The 17,971-nt window shown below is 39.7% G+C and overlaps 2 protein-coding genes across 8 annotated transcripts in view; one reads left to right on the top strand and one right to left on the bottom strand.

Moving 5' to 3' along the window:
- The window catches only part of GREB1L (GREB1 like retinoic acid receptor coactivator), a 262,351-nt gene extending 253,120 nt beyond the window's left edge, over nt 1-9,231 (top strand). For 4 of the 5 annotated variants that reach the window (XM_067699540.1, XM_067699538.1, XM_067699541.1 and 1 more), the window contains 6 exons: nt 1,184-1,349; nt 2,326-2,553; nt 3,480-3,621; nt 4,447-4,647; nt 5,075-5,213; nt 6,451-9,231. In XM_067699540.1, the coding sequence (XP_067555641.1) occupies nt 1,184-1,349; nt 2,326-2,553; nt 3,480-3,621; nt 4,447-4,647; nt 5,075-5,213; nt 6,451-6,614 (1,040 nt within the window). In that variant the 3' untranslated portion in view covers nt 6,615-9,231. Of the gene's footprint in view, nt 1-1,183; nt 1,350-2,325; nt 2,554-3,479; nt 3,622-4,446; nt 4,648-5,074; nt 5,214-6,450 lie in introns of those variants that run through there. The other variant, XM_067699543.1, reaches the window with a different exon arrangement.
- Nucleotides 1-17,971, bottom strand: part of ESCO1 (establishment of sister chromatid cohesion N-acetyltransferase 1) — a 95,060-nt gene that overhangs the window by 9,991 nt on the left and 67,098 nt on the right. Inside the window, exons 13-14 of one of the 3 annotated variants that reach the window (XM_067699544.1) lie at nt 9,871-13,985; nt 8,448-8,497 (exon numbers count right to left, since the gene is read on the bottom strand). In XM_067699544.1, the coding sequence (XP_067555645.1) occupies nt 13,838-13,985 (148 nt within the window). In that variant the 3' untranslated portion in view covers nt 8,448-8,497; nt 9,871-13,837. Of the gene's footprint in view, nt 1-7,138; nt 7,370-8,447; nt 8,498-9,870; nt 13,986-17,971 lie in introns of those variants that run through there. The other 2 variants (XM_067699546.1, XM_067699545.1) reach the window with 2 other exon arrangements.

Below are 17,971 nucleotides of genomic sequence, written 5' to 3'. Positions count from 1 at the left end.
CTTGGGTGACTTTCATTTTCTTGTGTAATTGCTCTGGCTAGGATTTCCAGTACTATGTTAAATAGAAGTGATAAAGGTGAGCATCCTTGTCCTATTCTTGATCTTAAAGGAAAAGTTTTCAGTCTTTGAGCGTTGAGTATGTTAGCTGTGGGCTTTTCATATATGGTCCTTATGTTGAGAATGCAAACTGTTATACATAGTGCTATTGAAAGGTAGATTTTCCTAAATCCTAGTATTACCCTTGACCTATTCAAACTGTTTTCCTGGCTCCTTCATAGACTTAATGGGATTTTTTAGCCTCTTTATTTCATTATCATCTACATTGTGTTTCATTTTAGGGTGGCCCACTCATAAAACCTGGCTAATTCCTGATGATCATCATCTTAATAATCGCTAACACTCACTGAGTACTTACCAAGTGCTAGGCACTGTCCTGAGCACCAAACAGCAATCCTATGAAGTAGACATTATCATCGCCTTCTTACAGGTGGGGAAGCCTAGGCACAGGGGAGTTAACTTGTTCACTGTCACACAGCTAGAAAGCAGTGGAATCAGAATTCAAACTGAAGCAGCTTGGCTCCAGTCTTGTCTCTTACTTACTGTACCACATGCCTCTTACAAAAAAGCAGACCTAGGGAAAGGATACCAGTTTCCAGAGTCTTCTTCAAAGACACTGCTGCCAGTTTCCTAAAGGTACCTAAAGCAGGGGACACATTAGTGTAAGTGCCATACCCACTACTGCAGCCCTGGTGGCTCCCTAGTGCAGGACATGCAAGTGGCGGCTGCTGAGAATCTGATCATGGCTCTAAGAAACCAGTAGTAAGTATCTCCTCTATGTGGTATCATTTGTCCTATCAGGGAAGCTGGATTCTTGTAGTACTCCTTGAAGTGTAGTTCATGAATCACCTGCAAAGACATCTCTGGTTTCTGGCCCCTCATCAGACTTACGAGAGTGAACCTCTGGTGGTGGGTTCTAGGAATCTGCATTTTAAACAGACTTCCTGGGTGATTCTTATCTACACTGATGGTTGAGAGCCACTGCTCTGAACATTTGGTTGACCCCCATCCATGTGCATGGTCACCACGTGAACACGCATGCTTACGGAGAGCGTGTGAGCCGTGTGCAGGGCCTCAGCCAAGCCTGAGTGAAGGATGTACAAGCCTTGGTTGTGTTGCCTTTCAGGTGCTGCCAGGTTTCTTATTAAGGAGCTGTCATATCACAACCTGGAGCTGGAGAGGAACCGCCTGGAAGAGCTGGGAGTTAAACGCCAGTGTGTCTGGCCTTTCATCGTTGTAATGGATGACTCGTGTGTCCTATGGAACATTCACAGTGTTCAGGAGCAGAGCAGGTAGTGGTGCTTCCTACGCAGTTCTAGGAGTGTGACACAGTGTCATTGAGAAGACACTCTCCTTGGCTGTCATTGCACAGGGAAGTAAATAAGAGAGGTACAGCTTTCCAGAGCAAAACAATCATCTGTGAGACTACTCTCACTAGCACATTTTGTGGTGGCTTAGGAATTGTTTAATTTAGACACTCAGCCTGCCATTAAATTCCTGGACCATTTGTGCATCACAGCTCAGGTTTGCTATAAAAGTCTGTTGAAAGACACTATGGTTTATTTAGAAAGACCACTGGCTTCTGAATCAGGAGACCTGCTTTTTAGCCCCAGCTCTGCTTCCTAACTGTCTGGATGAAAAGGGAAAGTTACTTCACCTCTGTCTCAATTCTATCACATAAAAAATTATGGCTGGGCCCAAATCAGTGGTTCTCCTCCTGGGGCAGAGGTGACAGGAATCCATGGGGACCATGAAATGCTAAGCCTGGAGAAGTCCTATGCAGTAAATGGCCCCGAATGTTCACAGCCCCAGTGAAACACTGTGCCAGATGGTCTCTAGACCCTTCCAGCTCAGGCATTACGATTTTGTGCCCTTGTTTCCCCTGTGGATTTGAAGCCCGTGAAGTTTTCAAATATTCCTTTATTATTCCGTAATTACCAGAACTGGGAAGTATACTTGTGTGCTTCTAATCTCTGGCTACCTCTCTTTGGTGACTCCCTGTTCATTACTCACTTTGAAATGGGCTGGATTTCACTCTCTGCCTTTAAGTGATCAGCCCGGCCCCCAGAAGGCAGCTTCCCTAGGTTAGCAGTGACAGGCAGCATGAAAACCGGGCTTGACATCCTTCTCCATTCCAGACTAATATAAAGTCAATCAGCTAACTGTATCCTTCAGGTATTAATACTGTACAGTGCGGTTAGCTCTTCATAAGTGACCCTCTCTTCAGTAATAGTGGTATCTTATGTAAACTAACTCTACATTTCATAGCCAGCCCATGGAAACAGGAGTTTCCAGTAAGAATGTGTCCTTGAAGAGTGTCTTGCAGCATATTGAAGCAACACCGAAAATCATCCACTACGCAATCCTGGGCATACAGAAATGGAGCAGCAAGCTGACTTCTCAGAGCCTGAAGGCCCCGTTCTCTAGGTGCCACGTGCACGACTTCATTCTCCTCAACATAGACTTGACTCAGAATGTGCAGTATGACTTCAACAGGTAAGTCAGGCCTTCTGGATGTATGTGATCCCGGCATTTACTGATTGTTTCTGCCCAGGTCTAGCCTCAGCCATGTTTTTATTCCTGTCTCTGTCTTTGAGAAACTGAGACTCTCTTTATATGGACAGAGAAAGGGGGATCATAAGCCCCAAAGTGCCCCTTCATCAGCCTTCAAACTGACCCAGACCCTTAATGATAGGTGCTGCAACATGAAATGCTTAGAGAACATATTTTGGCCATCTTATTATTCAGTAAAAACTGAAACAGGGCCAAAACTTTTTATCAACAGAAATCGGTGTGTGGACCCGTAAACCTATTCAAGATTAACCTTTCATTTACCCTCAGAACTCAGAAGGTAATCTCTTCCCCAGATGTTAGCAAGACCCTGAGATCTGGCTCCTGTAGGGAAAAGCCAGCTAGCCCTGGCCTTGCCCCCTGAACAAATTATGCCCACATCTTGGACAATCTGAAATGGCCAAGGAAGAATGTCAGAGGCCATAGAGTCCCTCTTATGTCAACCCCCAACCCTGTAGCTATTAGAATGTTCTGTAGCTATTTCACTTCTGTGTTTTAAATCTGGCGGATGCTTTATCCTGTTTGCAGCCAGGATTTTAAAACCGGGAGCAGCTCTGCAGTGCGGTCCACAAGAATATACAGAATGTGTGCTCGTATTTCAGTTCAGGAATGCAAGGCGCTGTGGAATGTCTGGGAACAGTCACCTCACTTCCTCCTTCCTTAGTGGCTGTTAATGCCCAAATCAACAGGTTCACAGGCCAGTGTCAAGAGAGCCAGCTCCTTGAGGGGGGAAAGGTTGATTTTGTTTGAGGCTGTCTCCCAATACCTGCCACACATTTCTCTGTGTTTAACTGTCATAGTTGAGATGTGACAGGTAGTCAAGGAAACCTATCGTTGTGATTATAATTCAGGTATTTCTGTGAAGACGTTGACTTTAACCTGAGAACGAACAGTAGTGGCCTGCTCATCTGCCGCTTTAATAACTTCAGTCTCATGAAGAAACATGTTCAGGTTGGAGGGCAAAGGGACTTTATCATTAAACCAAAGATCATGGTAAGTTTGCAAGCTTGAGTCTACTTTTGAAAATAAGATGATCTTTCATTAATATCTTTGTTATCAGGTACTGGCATTAAGCACTTGCCACTTGAAAGTAACACAAGGGAGTCTGTTCTTAATGTCAAATCTGCACTCTTGTTTCCCTTACTGAAGACTCATCTAGAGCCAAACATAAGTTTTGAAAATTCAACAAAACTACCTTTCTTTAGATTTAAGGTTTAACTCCATCAAAGCTTTAGTTTCTAAACGTCTTCTATATTCTTAAACTGGCAAAGTTAACATTTTTACATTCTTTATGTAACACATGAAAGAAGTGTACATCAAGCTGCTCGCACGGTCCTTTGCCAGTTGTCTTTTTTTTAAAGTAAGGCAGATCAGAACCTGTTAAGGGTTAATTCCATGGGCCTACCCTTTTCTGTTTAAGAGATTTACTGGAATCATTTTTAGCATGTGGACTCCCCAGTGGAGCTTAGAAATCTCTTTGCTTTTTTGGGGGGGGTTTTATCCCATCCACATCCAGCAGCGCTATAAAAGGCTTCCTGTTGGTTCTTACAGTGTACATGCTAAATGCACCAACTTTCAAAGAAGCCTACTTTTGCATTTGCTCCTGCCCTTACTGTGTATAAATTATGTTAAATCCAACTGTGCTATTTCCAAGAGAAAAAAATTTCAGAACCCAAGAAGGACAGACTTACATTTGAGCCTGGTCTCTGTCTCTGTGCTACTGTTACTTGTGGATTGTTCGGATGCAATGCAGTGCTTTCCTTGCCAGTTTCACATAGTGACAGACCCATTTTCCCATGATCTTGGCTCTGATTTCAGGTGTCAGAGAGCTTAGCACCCATCTTGCCCCTTCAGTATGTCTGTGCTCCCGACAGCGAACACACACTACTGGCAGCCCCTGCACAGTTTCTCCTGGAGAAGTTCCTTCAGCACGCCTCATACAAACTCTTCCCCAAAGCTATCCATAACTTCAAGAGTCCCGTGTTGGCCATCGACTGCTACCTTAACATTGGACCAGAGGTAAAGGGGAAGGGGCTGATACTCTTTTTAGATAGAGGGGCTTGATTTGCTTCTATTAATTTCTCTCATAACTGTCCTTTATTATGAGAAATAAATAAGCTTTAAATACGTTAAAACTTGACACACAAAATAAAGGGAGTACAAAGCTTAACTAACCAGCCCATTGAAGTTTCAATTAAAAAAACTGGGAATTCCCTGCGGTCTACTGGTTAGCACTCTGCACTTCCACTGCAGGGGATACGGGTTCAATCCCTGGTCGGGGAGCTAGGATCCCGCGTGCCGGGTCGGGGGTGGGTGCGGAAGGTGTCTCCTTTACCTGACCCTGAGATGGACAGCTAAAAAGGAAGGCGCTACTTCATTCAGCTGAAGATGCAGAGGTTTTGCTTGCTTTTGAAATGCTTGTGCTATTTCTGCTTGATGATTCCAGGTGGCCATATGCTACGTCAGCTCCAGACCCCACTCCAGCAATGTCAACTGTGAAGGGGTGTGTTTCAGTGGACTCCTCTTGTACCTCTGTGACTCTTTTGTAGGTGCTGATCTTCTTAAGAAATTTAAGTTTCTAAAAGGTAAATCAAATTTAGCATCTTGCTTGTGAATGCTATTAGTTCCCACTGGACAAAATACAGTGGGAAAGATATAAAATGGCACTTCAACAATCATTTTGCCAGTAAATTAAGTATCTTACTTTTAAACCAGGCCACTGATTTTTTAAATGGGGGAGTGTTAACACTAAATGCAGATAAATATAGCCAGGTTTGTGACCATATTAAATATGTTTGCCACTAGTAATTTTAGAAAGGAATGATGCAATACAAGAAATGATGCTTCTCATATAATCTAATTTTAATAAAAATCAGGTTGGGCTTCCCCGGTGGCACAGTGGTTGAGAGTCCGCCTGCCGATGCAGGGGACACGGGTTCGTGCCCCGGTTCGGGAAGATCCCACATGCCGCGGAGCGGCTGGGCCCGTGAGCCATGGCCCCTGAGCCTGTGCGTCCGGAGCCTGTGCTCCGCAATGGGAGAGGCCACAGCAGTGAGAGGCCCGCGTACCACAAAAAAAAAAAAAAAAAAATCAGGTTAATGAGGTATGATTCTGGTATAGAAGCTGAAGTCGTTTCAATGAGTATGCACCATACAAAGAGTTAAACTTGCCTAAGAACAAACTGCAGATTAAGCATCACAAATAATCCTGACAAGACGACCTCTGAGGTCGGTGGGAAAAAAGTAAGGTTCATCATGCTGTGTACAGCATGCTACCATTTTTATGAGAACAGGAGAAACTGTATTTACTTCTGTGTGTGTAAAACACATATGGAGCTGTGCGCGTGCGTTGGGGGTGGGAGGGAGCGTCCCAGGGGACGCTTGGCAGTATCTGGAGACATTTTACGTTGTCACAGGGCGGGGTGCTGCTGGCACAGAGTGGGTAGAAGCCAAGGACACTGCTAAACATCCTACAAGAGCAAGACAGCTCCCACAGTAGGATTGTCTGGCCCACAGTGCCAAGGTTGAGAACACCTGCTCTACAGGGACACATGAAACGTTAGGACGTGGGTTTTAACACTGGTTACTACAGGGGAAGGGGGGGTGTGGTTAGGAGGGCTTTTACTTTACACTCTTTTAAACTTTTGAATTTGTAATAACTACTTTATTCAAAATAAACAGTACAATGAACAAATCTGATAGGTTACTTTGTATGTTGGTTCTCACATGTGTTAGTTTAGGGGATATAATCAGAGGGAGGTGGTAAGATTCTTCATCATTTCAATCCCTGAGCCTAAGACACACTGCTGCTCTCTTCCTGAAGGTGCTACTCTGTGTGTCATCTGCCAAGACCGAAGTTCCTTACGCCAGACGATTGTGCGCTTAGAGCTAGAGGACGAGTGGCAGTTCCGCCTCCGAGACGAGTTTCAAACTGCTAACAGCGCCGATGACAAGCCCCTCTACTTTCTTACCGGACGTCACGTATGAGCTTTGGAAGAGACCAAAACCAGCAAAGGGATGCCTAGGTGGGGTGGGGTAGTAACGATTAAGGATGCTTTTTTCCTTTAAAGTACAATCACTGTGGAGCCAAGTGCAACATATTTGTCTCTTCTCCAAAGAACCCCCCCAAATCTGACCTAGATCCCTGGGGGGCATCACTCTCCTTCAGTTCCAATTTCAGGACTTAAATTCAGGTTAACTCCACCCTAGGTAGTTATGCAATTACTTAAGACGTGGTCTGCCTACGGGGGGCTGAGGAGGATTATGCTTTGGAGAGGCCACAGGGAGTCTGCATTGTTTTTTTACTATGCTGTGTCGGGGGAGGGGGGGGGGAACTGACTCTCAGCATTAGCTAGCCTGAATGTGTTACGTGAGACTCACACCGTTGGTGTGGAATTAATTGAAGATTAACGTTTGAGGCCTGAACCCTCAGTTTCTCTTCAGATCTGTACTTTGGTACAGTATTACTCAGGGGTCTGAAATGATAGAATGTGGAAGATATTTGTATTTAAAAAAAAAAAAGAAGTAGCTTTGTCTTTCTCTGTGCAGTGTTAGTTTAAGATTTATAATCTTGTATGTATTGAAACTTTTGGCAAAATTTCCACAGGAGTTAAAAGTTTACTATTTAAACTGAACAAACAAATTAGTAAATGCAGAGCAGGCATTGTGTGTATTCATGCAGCTTCTCCTGGCTTAAGTTCTTTTGCTTTATCCATTCTTTGTTTTCAGTCTCTTAAGCACGCCTGTGAGAATATGAACAGTGATTAATCTTACACAAGGAGAGCCTGATTCAGTAGTTGAGCCAATTCAGAAGCTTTCAGCAGTCACCCCACACCCACCCTGTTTGGTTGGAATTTAGCAGTTGGCACCAGCAAAGCTAAATGTCAGGCAGGCTTAGCTTCTGTGTGAAGTGGAACTAGTTTCTTTCCTCTCAAAGACTAAAGCGAAGTTTCCTTTAAAAGATACACTGAATGAATATTAGCTGCCTTATACTGACACCACCACAGAAATTGCTGAAATGGGAAACAGAGCCGTAGAAAGAGAGGCTGTTTTACTTAATCGTACCAGTGGGGTGTGCGTGTGTTAAAGAAGATGCCAGTAAGTCTCTTTGACTCATTAAAATCAACAGGGGGTCTCTGTTCAGTATCAAAAGTAGGAGGCATAAGTTTCTACAGATTTTTTACCACATATTTTAATCAAAAACAGATTTTTAGAAAATGTTCTAGAACAAACTAGGTCTTTTGGAAGCTTACTCTTAAATTACTCCACTTCTCATCATTAAACAATCTCTTGACATTTTTCTCATTAGCCCGTATGTACCACTTTATTCCCACTTTAAATGGCCATTTTTAACTTGAATCGATGTCATATTTATGGCCTGAAGCCTGCATTTACTTAGAACAAACAGTGTTAACTGACCAGCTTTATTAGTTTGTGATAACAAGGAGTTTACAGCTAGTGAAAAGATGGCATGTACTAATCTGAAAATGGTTTCAGATCTCTTGGTTTTAATGTAGCTACTTATGATGCTTTAAATGTCTCTTGAAATGAACAATTCCTTTAAACTCCATTTTTAACTGACCTTGAAAGAGGACCTGCCTTATAGATGCTTTAAAAATACTCAATTTTAGTACAGCAGAATTTTTGGCAAAGAGGTACGTTCTGAGGCAGGCTGATTTAGATATCAATGCATTTCCGTTGTTCCTGTTTTGTTGAAAGGGCCTAACGCAGACGATATCAAGAAACCAACTATTTGTGCAATATTCCAAAAATATTTATAGGGCAAATAAAATACTTGAAATAATCCTAAAACAGTTGTACCTGGAGCAGATGGCCTCTCAGGGTTTCTTCAGGCTTTATGGCTTCATAGTCTAAGGAAAGGAAAATTTTTTGTAGTTACTTGACCTGAGGGGACCCCACATTAGTTAGGGCTGCACTCTGAAAAATCAAATGCTTATGATCTCTTAAATACTGTTTAACTCTGGGGAAGAGAAATGCCAGAATAAAGCCAAAAGCCCATCACCCCAGTGATGGAGAATTCAAATTGACCTGCTTATTCTTTTCAATGCCTATCTTACTAAGGTTTGGATCTTTTAAAATCACCTTATCAGTATAATTCTTTAGAGAATGTTAGGTCGTTCTCCTGCAAGGATAAAATTGCACAAGCACAGGACACCATGACTGGTTAATACGTACCTTGGTGTGTTCCACTTCGAGCCTTGCCATCCCTTAAGAATATTGTGGTGTGAATGTGTTCACTAGGCCTGCATAATAACTGACCTATAGACCTGTTGAACCTTGCCACATATTGACAGTTCACACAGGTTAATACTGAATGTAAACTAAAATTACAATGAGAATTGTTGTATTCAATTTTTTTGGCTGTAATTTATGCAAATGCTTTTTGTGATTTTTAGGAAAGGAGGCACCTGTGTTACTTTATTACTGTAAAATTTTCTTAACCAAAATTTGGTGAATTTCACTAGTCAGTCTACCTCACATTTTGTTTGTGATTCTAAATTGTCTTAAGTTGTGTCTACAGTATGTTCTTGTCCTTTAATTTGGTGAATGTATTAAAATTCTCTCCCACCCCCCCAAAGAGAAAGCTTGTTTTCTTTACATGTTCTGGTATGTTCAAAAATGGAATAAGCTGACTACGGCAATGTCCAAGAAAGGCTAGAAGTCCACGTGTCATAGGTTGGATGACTCTAAGACATTCTTCTGGCATAACAGTCCAAAAAAGTAAATATTTGTTCACTGAAAATCTGTAGCTTATCCAAAGAAGATACACACGTATAAGGTATCTACATACCATGCCCATTTGCAGATGCCACAATTATGAATAACAGCTCTAGAAATGATTATTAAAGAGACGTTAGAAATATTCACGGTACATCCCCAATCTTTTATTTTACAGATGGCAACTGTACTCACTTTCGTGTCCTGAGAAGCAGACTTTGGGTTGGTAGAACTGTGCAGTATAACCCTAAAGGTGTTATTTCACCAACTTTTGAGAGTTAACTTGTTATTCCAGGGGAAAAGAAATGCCTTTCAGTTCTATTATTAGCAAGAGTGCTAAAATAACAGACTGATATAGAACCATAGAAGTATTCTTCAGGGCCAGAGGCCCCTGGCTGTTACCTCAGGAGGGGCAATAACTATTTTAAGTATGATGACAGATTCAGGATAAAGGATCCAAAGCAGCTGCCTTAGAAAGACTAACAGCTGTGAAACTCTGCTGTACCTTTGTATTCAACTACGTAGAGCTGAACAACATCAGGGAACAAACATTCCTCAGGCTTGTCTTCAGTCATGGCAACTGGCCCATAAGCCTCCTCTGAGTCTAAGAGAATACTGATAAAACAATCAAATACTGGCTTCCCTGAAAAAAACAAAACCCCAAAAAAGAAACAAAAAAATTGTCACTAATGATGACTTCAGGAAGAACTTCTGACGCCAAGGAAACAGCCATTCAAACTACAAATTCCTTATGTCTTAACTGTCAAGTAGTAAGCTAAGGAAAGCATCTACGGTTGACCCTTCAACAACACAGGCTTGAACGGCATGGGTCTACTTATACACAAATTTTTTCCAAAAAAACATGTACTATGATACTACACAATCCATGGTTGGCTAAGTCTACAGATGCAAACCGCTGATATGAAGAGCCGACTGTAAAGTTATACCTGATTTTCAACTGTGTGGGGTAACCCCCATGTTGTTCAAGGGTCAACTGTGCTTCAGTGATTATGACGGCAGGTGGAATAATAAGAAATAAAAAAAAGTTTTCTAACCACTTCTTTGTTGTTATAAGACCGAATCTTCCCTTTATTTGCCAGAAGGCCCAAGAGCCATGAGAACAGGTAGAAGGTATATGTATGCCTGCAGTCGCTATCCCAGAAATCAATTCAACCATCTTAACTGCCGATGAACTACAGCTAGGCAGGAATGTGGCCGTGTTCCTACCCAGACGCCCTAGCTGGGCAGCCATGCAAAGTAAGCAACAATTAAAATATCACTGCATGTGGGGCTTCCCTGGTGGTGCAGTGGTTGAGAATCTGCCTGCTAATGAAGGGGATGAGTTCGAGCCCTGGTCTGGGAAGATCCCACATGCCGCGGAGCAACTGGGCCCGTGAGCCACAACTACTGAGCCTGTGCGTCTGGAGCCTGTGCGTCTGGAGCCTGTGCTCCGCAAAAAGAGAAGCCGCGATAGTGAGAGGCCCGCGCACCGCGATGAAGAGTGGCCCCTGCTTGCCACAACTAGAGAAAGCCCTCGCACAGAAACGAAGACCCAATGCAGCCAAAAATAAAATAATTAATTAATTTTAAAAAAAGTTTAAAATGTCACTGCATGTCTACCGTACTTACTGTTCTTACAATACATGCTTTTAGTAGATATACCAAATGCACTCTTGCATGTTACTTACTGGTAAAATACTGATTTTTACAATGCTTACAAAATGAAATAAAACCATTGTATGTCCATGCAGACAAGGGCATAACCCCTAAGAGCTCATGGTTCCTGTCTACACTGGTGGTTCCTATAATGTCCATACACTAGACATTTTTATAATGGACCAACAACTATTCAAGGGTAGCTGAGAAAAAATTTACAGGCGCCTTTATATAATCAGCAATTACAGAATCAACCTGTTTCGATGTCTGTGGCCATTAGTGTTTACTCACTGTGTCCACCAGTGCCTCCACCACTCCACAGAGACCGTTCTTCTATCATCACTCTTCAGCCTTCAACTGTGGTGTGACCGTGTCGACCGTTCTTTGAGTCTTGGTTTCTACCACTCTCTTATGGTTCTTCCCTTGCACGTGCATTCTCAGGTGTTCCTCAATACTCTCTCCTACCCTCTCAGTTCATAAACCTCAGGGTGGCGATCTCTTCTAAACCTTCAAATAACTAAATAAATTTGCTTAGTTCAAACTTTTTCCAAGCTCTAGATCTACAATGTTCAGTTATATACAAAATAGATATTTCCACTTGGAGATTCTGCAACCACCTTAAAATTGTGAGCAAAACTGAACACATCCTTCCCCATCTAATCTTGCCAACCTAATTCTCCAGTATGCCCTTCTCAGTCAATTACCCAAATGAAAATTACTCTAGATTCTCCTGTCATGATCCTTCTCTGGTCAGTTATCAACTCTATCAATTCTTCAGTTTTATCTCCTCAGAGTTCATCTGTCTCCTCATCTTCACCCACACATCATAGGTTTAGTTCAGTTTTCAGCATCTTTCACAAAGACTGCTACTGTAAGCCCTTAATTATCGTCTAAGTTCTAGATTCCTCACTTGTAAACTCTACCTCATGGGGTTGTCATGATAATTAAATAAAATAATGCATCACTAAACACAAGGTATGACACATGGCAAACATTCAAGTGTTAAATATTATTAATAATTCTGTTCTTAGAGAAATAGCTAGATTGTAAAACTTATTTGAGGGGCTGTGTCTTTAATACAAACATGAAAAACCGTTTTCCTAGTAATGGTAACCTTTAAACCAACCAATAAATATAGCCTCTCTACTTCCAAGTCCCCTTGAAACCACCAAGTTTGGCTCCCCAAAGAAGCATACTATTGCTTATATGGAAATTGCGTCTGTATTATGAGATTAACAGTTACTAGGACATCTACACTACACCTGAAAATTTCATCCTGTTTTTAAAAAATTACAGTCCCTGTCAGGCAAACGTTGAGACCAGGGATAACTAGAAGAGTCTCAAGCCCAAAGAGAAAAGCAGTGCTGAGAGTTGGACCATCATGATGAATCAGAGGGGAAAATTTACACTGCCTTACCACTCCACCCTATAAAGACTGCAGAGCCTTACACCACTCTATTAATTTTAAAAGCACACATCTAAGGGTGATAAAATATATACCTGTCTGTTAATCATAGTTTAAAAGCCCTAATTTTTAGCTGGTTTTAATTTCGGCTCATAAAATTAATCTATGTTAAATCACAGTGGTGCTTCATTCTTGGGCCATGGCTCTTTATTTCTTTGAAAGAGCAGAAAATTCTGATGTTAGGATCTTGTCTTTTGGAGATGTTACTGACATACTTATCCTATGGCAAACTGGTGAAAACTACCTTTTAAGAAGCCAGTGTTTTAATCTTATTTCAAGGTATCAAAACTAACAAACTTCCTGAAAAAGCACAATAATAATACACCATTATCACATTTATCACTTAGAAAAAGCTATCAAGTATTTTATTATTTTATTCTACATTATATACAGGTCATAAAAGGCCACAGCAGTTTTTCAACATATAAACCCTTTAAAAGTAGAGGGCACTATGAAGGATAGACAAGTATCAAAATGAAGTCCAATAATGAGGGCATATACCCAGTGTAGTATTTCTGAGGAGTAACGAAGCAGATACCAAGTCCTCCATATTTAGCTTGCAACTATTCCACAGGTTTTCATAAATCTCTTTGGGACTGTTAATAGCCGAAGTGTGCCAGTTGCCATTTATTTTAAAAAGTGAAACCAGAATGAAAGAATAAATAAACCAGAGGGTACCATTCTAATTCTAGTCACTTACAGCTCTCCAAGAAGGAAAGCCTCAATTCTTTTCCACCTTCCACTTTTTGCTGCTGTTAAGAAGCGGAAAGAGAGAAATGGAAGAAAAAGTTCGGCTTTGCTTTTTTGTGAGGATTCTTTTAAATTATATACCAGACCCTTTAAGAATTAGCTTTGAGTTCCTAAACAGGTAACATCACACCCTCCTTGAGTAATAATGCAAAAACATTGGTTTCCACTCTGTGAAAATACAATCTTTAAAACTATAACTGGTATCAGCAGATCAATATAAAAAAATACAGTACCAAGCTACACTGGTATATTTCCATAATTAAGAACTTCAAAATATACTTATCACTGAGACCATAGTCCTTGCATTAGTTTCAGTCCACTATGAACAATTATCTGCTGCATGTAAACATGTCTAAATAACTATAGATAAAATACATCAATCATAAATTTCTGTAAAAGATAATAAAATATCTTCTTTAAAAAACAAAACAACAATAAGCAATTACTGCATTTTTTCCAATTTTATGAAAATGGAACAACCTTAGAGTTGTTGCCAGTCCTGAGTTCATTGTAATAAAAATGGCCCTAGTTCCTGGTTAAAGTCAGCAACCAATCCATTCTCTTCAGTAGATGTCTTCTGGACTGCAGGCATGAATTTATTTTAGGTGCTATTTTGTCCATTAATAAAATTATATACCAGAAACTGACCAGTGCCACAGTACTGTGTTGCAAACAGTTTTCCATCAGGAGTAGGATCTGAGAAAGCAATTTCTTCTTTACTCAAGTATGAGCCATATATAAAATTACTCCTATTAAAAAAGGGGGGGGGGAGTAGAAGGGTAAAAAAAAAAAGTATATTATTTTTAATCATTAAAATTGGAAAAACCTGTCAAAATTTGAATAAAAACTTTTTAGGTAATGCTGTATATTCTAGAAACTTAAAAATAATTGTCTTATAAAAAGCAATCATAGTTTTAAAAACATTTACCCATCATCTTTTCACGATAAAAATACTTCAACAACTCTAAATAGAAGGAACTTCCTCAACCTGATAAAGAGCATCAAAAGGCATCAAAGTTAATGGAAAAAAAAGACTGAAAACTGTTCCTCAGAGATCAGGAACAGGGTAATAAGGCTACGTCTGCTCACACCTCTTCTATTAAAACAGGAAAATTAGACAAGCAAAAGAAATAAGAAGCAACCACATTGGAAAGGAAGAAGTAAAATTATCTCTTTTTACAGATGACATGATCTTTTATATACAAAAATCCTCTGGAATTCACAAAATAACTATTAGATCTAATAAAGAATGAGTTCAGCAAGTTTGTAGGACATAAGATCGATATTAAACAATTAATTGTATTTCTATACACTTGCAATGAACAATTCAAAATGAAATTTAGAAAACAAGTCCATTTGCAATAACACTGAAAGAGTAAATACTTAGGATTAAATTTAGAGACATGCAAGACCTAAAAAATGATAACTATAGAGCGTTGTGGAAAGAGATTAAAGGCTACTTAAGTAAACAGAAAGACATCCCATGTTTATGAATCAGAAGACTTAATATTGCTAAAACGGCATTACTCTCCAAATTGATCTATACTGGGCTTCTCTGCAAAAATTAACAAGCTGGTCCTAAAATTCATATGAAAATGCAAGAGACACTGAATAGTGAAAAGAATCTTAAAAAAGAACAAATTTATAGAACTCACATTTCCTTATTTCAAAACTTACAACAAATCTACAGTATTCCAGACAGTGGGTTGCCGGCATAAGAGACCAATGGAAAAGAACTGAGTCCAGACACAAACCCTCACATTTATGATCAATCATTTTTGACAAAGGTGGCAAGACCATTCAATGGGAAAGAAAAGTCTCTTTAATAAATGGTGCTGCAACAATTGGATATCCACATTGAAAAGAATGAAGTTGGATTCTACCTCACATCATACACAAAAATTTACTTAAAATGGATCAAAGACCTAAATATAAGAACTAAAATTATAAATTCTTGAAAGAAAATACAGGCCTAAATCTTTGTGGCCTTGGATGAGGATACTGTTTCTTAGATATGTGACAAGGAAAAAAGATATATAATTTGGAGTTCAAAATTAAAAACTTCTGTGCTTCAAAGAATACTAAGAAGATGAAAGGACAATCATAAAATGGTAGAAAATATTTGCATATCATATATCTGATAAGGGACTCATCTCCAGAATATATAAACAACTATTACAACTCAAGAAGAGAAAGACAAATGAACCAATTTAAAAATGGACATAGGATTGATTGAATAGGCATTTCTCTGAAGATATATATAAATGGCCAACAAACATCATTACCTATTAGGGAAATGTAAATCAAAAACCACAATGAAATACCACTTCATACCCACTAGGATGGCTAAAAAGACAGATAAGAACAAGTGTTGGTGAGAATGAGGAGAAATTAGAACCCTTGTAACAGTGCTCGTGGAGTTGTAAAACAGTGCAGCCACTTTGCAAAGTAGTTCAGCAGATCCTCAAAATGTTATATGGTTACCATATGGCCCAATTCTCCTACGTATGTACCAAAAGAAATATACATACGCAAGTATTTCTCTATTTACCAAGAGAAATAAAAATACACAGCCTTCCCTGGTGGCACAATGGTTAAGGATCCGCCTGCCAATGCAGGGGATGTGGGTTCAATCCCTGGTCAGGGAACTAAGATCCCACACGCTGTGGGGCAACAAAGCCCACACGCCACAACTACTGAGCTCGTGCTCCTCAATGAGAGAGCCTGCATGCCACGCACTCTGGAGCCTGCGCCACAACTAGAGAAGAGAAAACCCACACGCCACAACTAGAGAGAAGCCCATGCCACAACGAAGAGCCCACATGCCACAACATGCGCCACAACGAAAAATCCCACATGCTGCAATGAAGATCCCACATGCCACAACAAAGACCCGATGCAGCTAAATAAATAAATAAACATTAAAAAAAAATACAGTTCAGAATAGGCAAATCTATTGAGACAAAAGTAGATTATTGGTTGCCAGAAGCTGGAGGAGAAGGAAATGGGGAAATTGGGTATCAAGTTTTGGGGAGACTGAAGGAAATGTCTTAGAATTAGACAGTGGTGATGGTTACACAGCCTTCTAAATATACTAAAACCCAGAAAGTGTCACTTTAAAAAGATGACCAAAAAGGCCACCTACTGAATGGGAGAGGATATTTGCAAACGATATAACCAGTAAAGAGTTAATACCCAAAATATACAGAGAACTCATACAACTCAACATCAAAAAAAAAAAACCTGATTAAAACATGGGCAGAGAATCTGCAAAGGCATTTTCCCAAGGAAGACAAAAAGAGGGCCAACGGGCACATGGAAAGATGTCCAACATCACTAATCATCAGGGAAATGCAAATCAAAACCACAATGAGGTATTATCACCTCACACCTGTCAAAATGGCTATTATCAAAATGACAACAAATATCAAGTCTTGGTGAGGATGTGGAGAAAAAGGAACCCTCATGCACAGTTGGTAGAAATGTAAACCGGTGCAGCCACTATGGAAAACAGTATGAAGAGTCCTCAAAAAAATTAAAAATAGAACTACCATATATGACCCATATATGACCATATAAATTCCACTCCTGAGTACTTACCCAAAGGAAAAAAATACACATTAGAAAAAATATATGCACCTCTGTGTTCATTGTAGCATTATTTACAATAGACAAGATATGAAAGCAACCTAAATGTCCATCAATAGATAAGTGGATAAAGAAGATGCTGTGTGTATACACACAACCAGAGACATACACACAGACACAAACACACACACAACGGAATATTACTCAGCCACAAAAAAGAATGAAATCTTGCCATTTACAACATGGACAGACCTAGAGGGTGAAATAAGTTAAAGAAAGAAAAATGCTGTATGATTTCACTTACACATGGAATCTAAGATGCAAAACAAATAAACGTAACAAAACAGAAACACAATTATAGATACACAGAACAAATAGGTGGTTGCCAGAGGGAAGGGGAGGGTGGCAGGAGGGGAGGGAGAAATAGGTGCAGGAGATTAAGAGGCACAAACTTACAGTTGTAAAATAAATAAGTCAATGGTATGAAACGCACAGTATGGAGAATATAGTCAATAACTACGTAATATCTTTGTATGGTGACATATCTGTATCTAGACTTATTGTGGTGACCATTTTGAAATGTATAAAAATACGGAAACAATGTTGTATAACAGGAACTAACATAGTGTTGTAGGTCAATTATACTTCAAATAAACAAACAAACTCAAAAAGAGATCAGATTATGGTTACGAGAGGTGGGGATTTGGGGAGAGGGGGTATTCAATGAAGGCAGTCAAAAGGTATAAACTTCCCATTATAAGATAAATAAGTACTAGGGATGTCATGTATAATATGATAAACATAATTAGCACTGCTGTGTGTTATATATGAAAGTTGTTAAGAGAGTAAATTCTAAGAGCTCTCATCACAAGGAAAAAAATTTTTCTATTTCTTTAATTTTGTATCTATATGAGATGATGGATGTTCACTGCACTTATTGTGATAATCATGTCATGGTGTATGTAAGTCAAATCATTTGTTGTATACCTTAAACATACAGTGTTGTATGTCAATCATAATTCAATAAAACTGGAAGAAAAAATGGTTAACTAAAAACAAGATAAATTTTGTGCTATGTAATTATATCTCAATAAAGCTGTTATTTTTAAATGTTTTAAAATTTGCCAGGATATAGACTATTAGTAGA

This window comes from Pseudorca crassidens, chromosome 12 (assembly GCF_039906515.1).
Source record: "Pseudorca crassidens isolate mPseCra1 chromosome 12, mPseCra1.hap1, whole genome shotgun sequence".
Classification (NCBI taxonomy): Eukaryota; Metazoa; Chordata; class Mammalia; order Artiodactyla; family Delphinidae; genus Pseudorca; species Pseudorca crassidens.
The sequence above is the reverse complement of the archived record's forward strand: the minus strand, read 5'-3'. Positions and strand labels throughout refer to the sequence as shown.